The 2,421-nt window shown below is 34.5% G+C and overlaps 1 protein-coding gene across 1 annotated transcript; it reads left to right on the top strand.

Moving 5' to 3' along the window:
• LOC107646538 (ATP-dependent DNA helicase PIF1-like) lies at positions 1,837-2,382 on the top strand. Its single transcript, XM_016350719.1, has one exon. The coding sequence runs from the start codon at positions 1,837-1,839 to the stop codon at positions 2,380-2,382; it is 546 nt and encodes a 181-aa protein (XP_016206205.1).

The following is a 2,421-nucleotide window of genomic DNA, read 5'->3' as shown; positions in this document are numbered from 1 at the left end:
CATGTATCTGCAGGTAATGACGAGTTTATATTCAATTTTGATCTTACTTATTTAATGATTTAAATTTAAAATCTTAACAGCCTGTACCCCATGTCCATTTTATTCGATTTATCTACACTAGAAAATAAATGTTCAAATAACTTTCAACAGTTATAATCTATAGATTATACAATTTTTTATTTTTCTATATTTTTTAGGAAAATTATTCTTATACGGATGTGTAGCTACATAATAATTAAAATAGCGTAGCTTAATCTATTTAACAACTTAAAAGTGGGATTTTAACCAAGTTTTTTGCAGCAAATACTGAAGAATATTACCAACGACTTCTCTTGAATACTCAAAGAGGATGTATGAGTTTTCGAGATATAAGAACAGTAGGAGGAACAATTTATGCTATGTATAGAGATGCATGCTTCGTCCTTGGACTCTTGCAAGATGACAAAGAATTCATTGATGCAATTAAGGAAGCAAGCTCATGGGCCTCAGGATCATATGTTAGGAGGTTATTTGTCATTCTATTAACATCCAACAATATCTCAAGACCAGAACATATCTGGGATAGATGTTGGTATGAACTCTCAGATGATATTTTGTATCGACAGAGAGCCGTGATGAACATGAGGGGTGAGTTTTTATTAATTTCAATGATAAAAGTTCTTCCTTATTGATCATTTTTAGTTTGATTGAATTTTTACAGTATCGTATAATATGCAGAGTTAACAATGTCAGATGATGAGATTAAGCAGTTGTGCTTAATGGATATAGACAAGATCTTACATTCCTATGGTAAAACCTTGAAAGACTATCCTCCTATGCCTTTAGTAACTGAAGTTGATAGTTCTTTGTTAACCGAAAGGGTTATTAGGGAAGAGCTAAACTTTAACAGGGATGATTTAAAGAAAAATGCCTCAGACATGTTAGCCATCGCAACACCTAAGCAGAGATATGCATTCGATAAAATTGTTACAGCTGTGTATTGTGATGAAGGGGAGTTTTTTCTTTGTGTATGGTCATGGGGTACTGGAAAAATATTTCTCTGGAACCTTATGTCTGCTGAGATTCGCTCAAGGGGTGATATAGTGTTAAACGTTGCTTCGAGTGGTATTGCATCTTTACTTCTTCCCAATGGAAGAACGACACACTCAGGATTCAAAATACCACTGAATATAACTGAGGATTCTGTATGTAACATCAAACCTGGTTCCCCTCAAGCAATGTTGCCGTTGAAAGCCAAACTTATAATTTGGGATGAGGCTCCAATGGTTAGTAGGTACTGCTATGAAGCGCTTGATAAATGCTTGGGTGATATCATGAGGTGTTCTCCAACATATAGCAAAAATTTTCCCTTTGCAAAAAAAGTGGTTGTACTAAGTGGAGACTTTAGACAAATTCTTCCTGTCGTTCCACGATGATCGAGACAAGACATCGTTCATTCAACCATGAATTCGTCTTACCTTTGGAAGTTTTGTCAGGTGCTCAAACTAACAAAAAATATTAGACTCTCTGTAGGGACGACTGCTTCAAATCAAGATGAGACAGAGCAATTTGGTGAGTGGTTATTGAAAGTTGGTGATGGTCTAATAGGTGACAATATGGATGGTGAATCTGAGATATGTCTTCCAGGAGATATTGTTATTCCTTATTCGGACCAGGCATTTGATGAGTTGGTTCATTTTTCTTATCCAAATATTTTGGAAAACATGTCCTCAAAGGATTTTTCAAAGCAAGAACTATACTGGCTCCCACACTAGATATCGTTGAAGAGGTCAACAACCATCTGATGGCTATCATTCCTGGAGGGAAAAATTATATCTTAGTTCAGATTCCATTTGTATGGATGAAGGGAATATGGAGAGTCAACTAGATTTCTATAGTCTTGAATTACTGAATAGCATAAATTGCTCTGGTTTGCCTCCACATAAATTAATACTCAAGGTTGGTGTTCCGGTGATGTTACTGAGGAATATTGACCAATCCAGTGGTCTTTGTAATGGTACAAGGCTACAAGTTAGGAAGCTTGGAAATCATGTCATAGAATATGAAGTATTAACGAGTAACAATGTTGGTCATATTGCTTTGATTCCCAGAATGAATATGGTACCAACAAATGAAACTATCCCAGTTAGATTCCAACGAAGGCAGTTTCTCATAATAGTATCGTTTGCCATGACAATTAATAAGTCTCAGAGACAAATTTTATCTCATGTTGGATTATACTTGCCCAAACCAGTTTTTACATATGGCCAACTATATGTGGCACTTTCAAGAGTTAAGAGTAAAAAAAGTTTAAAAGTTTTACTTATGAATCACGTAGGAATGTCTGCAAATTCAATCATCAATGTTGTTTATAGAGAAGTCTTTAAAAAAATAGTATTCTAATGTAAATATTTTAATTTTATTTTAAATTATGTATCAATG

Source organism: Arachis ipaensis, chromosome B06 (genome assembly GCF_000816755.2).
Source record: "Arachis ipaensis cultivar K30076 chromosome B06, Araip1.1, whole genome shotgun sequence".
NCBI lineage: Eukaryota > Viridiplantae > Streptophyta > Magnoliopsida > Fabales > Fabaceae > Arachis > Arachis ipaensis.
The sequence above is the reverse complement of the archived record's forward strand: the minus strand, read 5'-3'. Positions and strand labels throughout refer to the sequence as shown.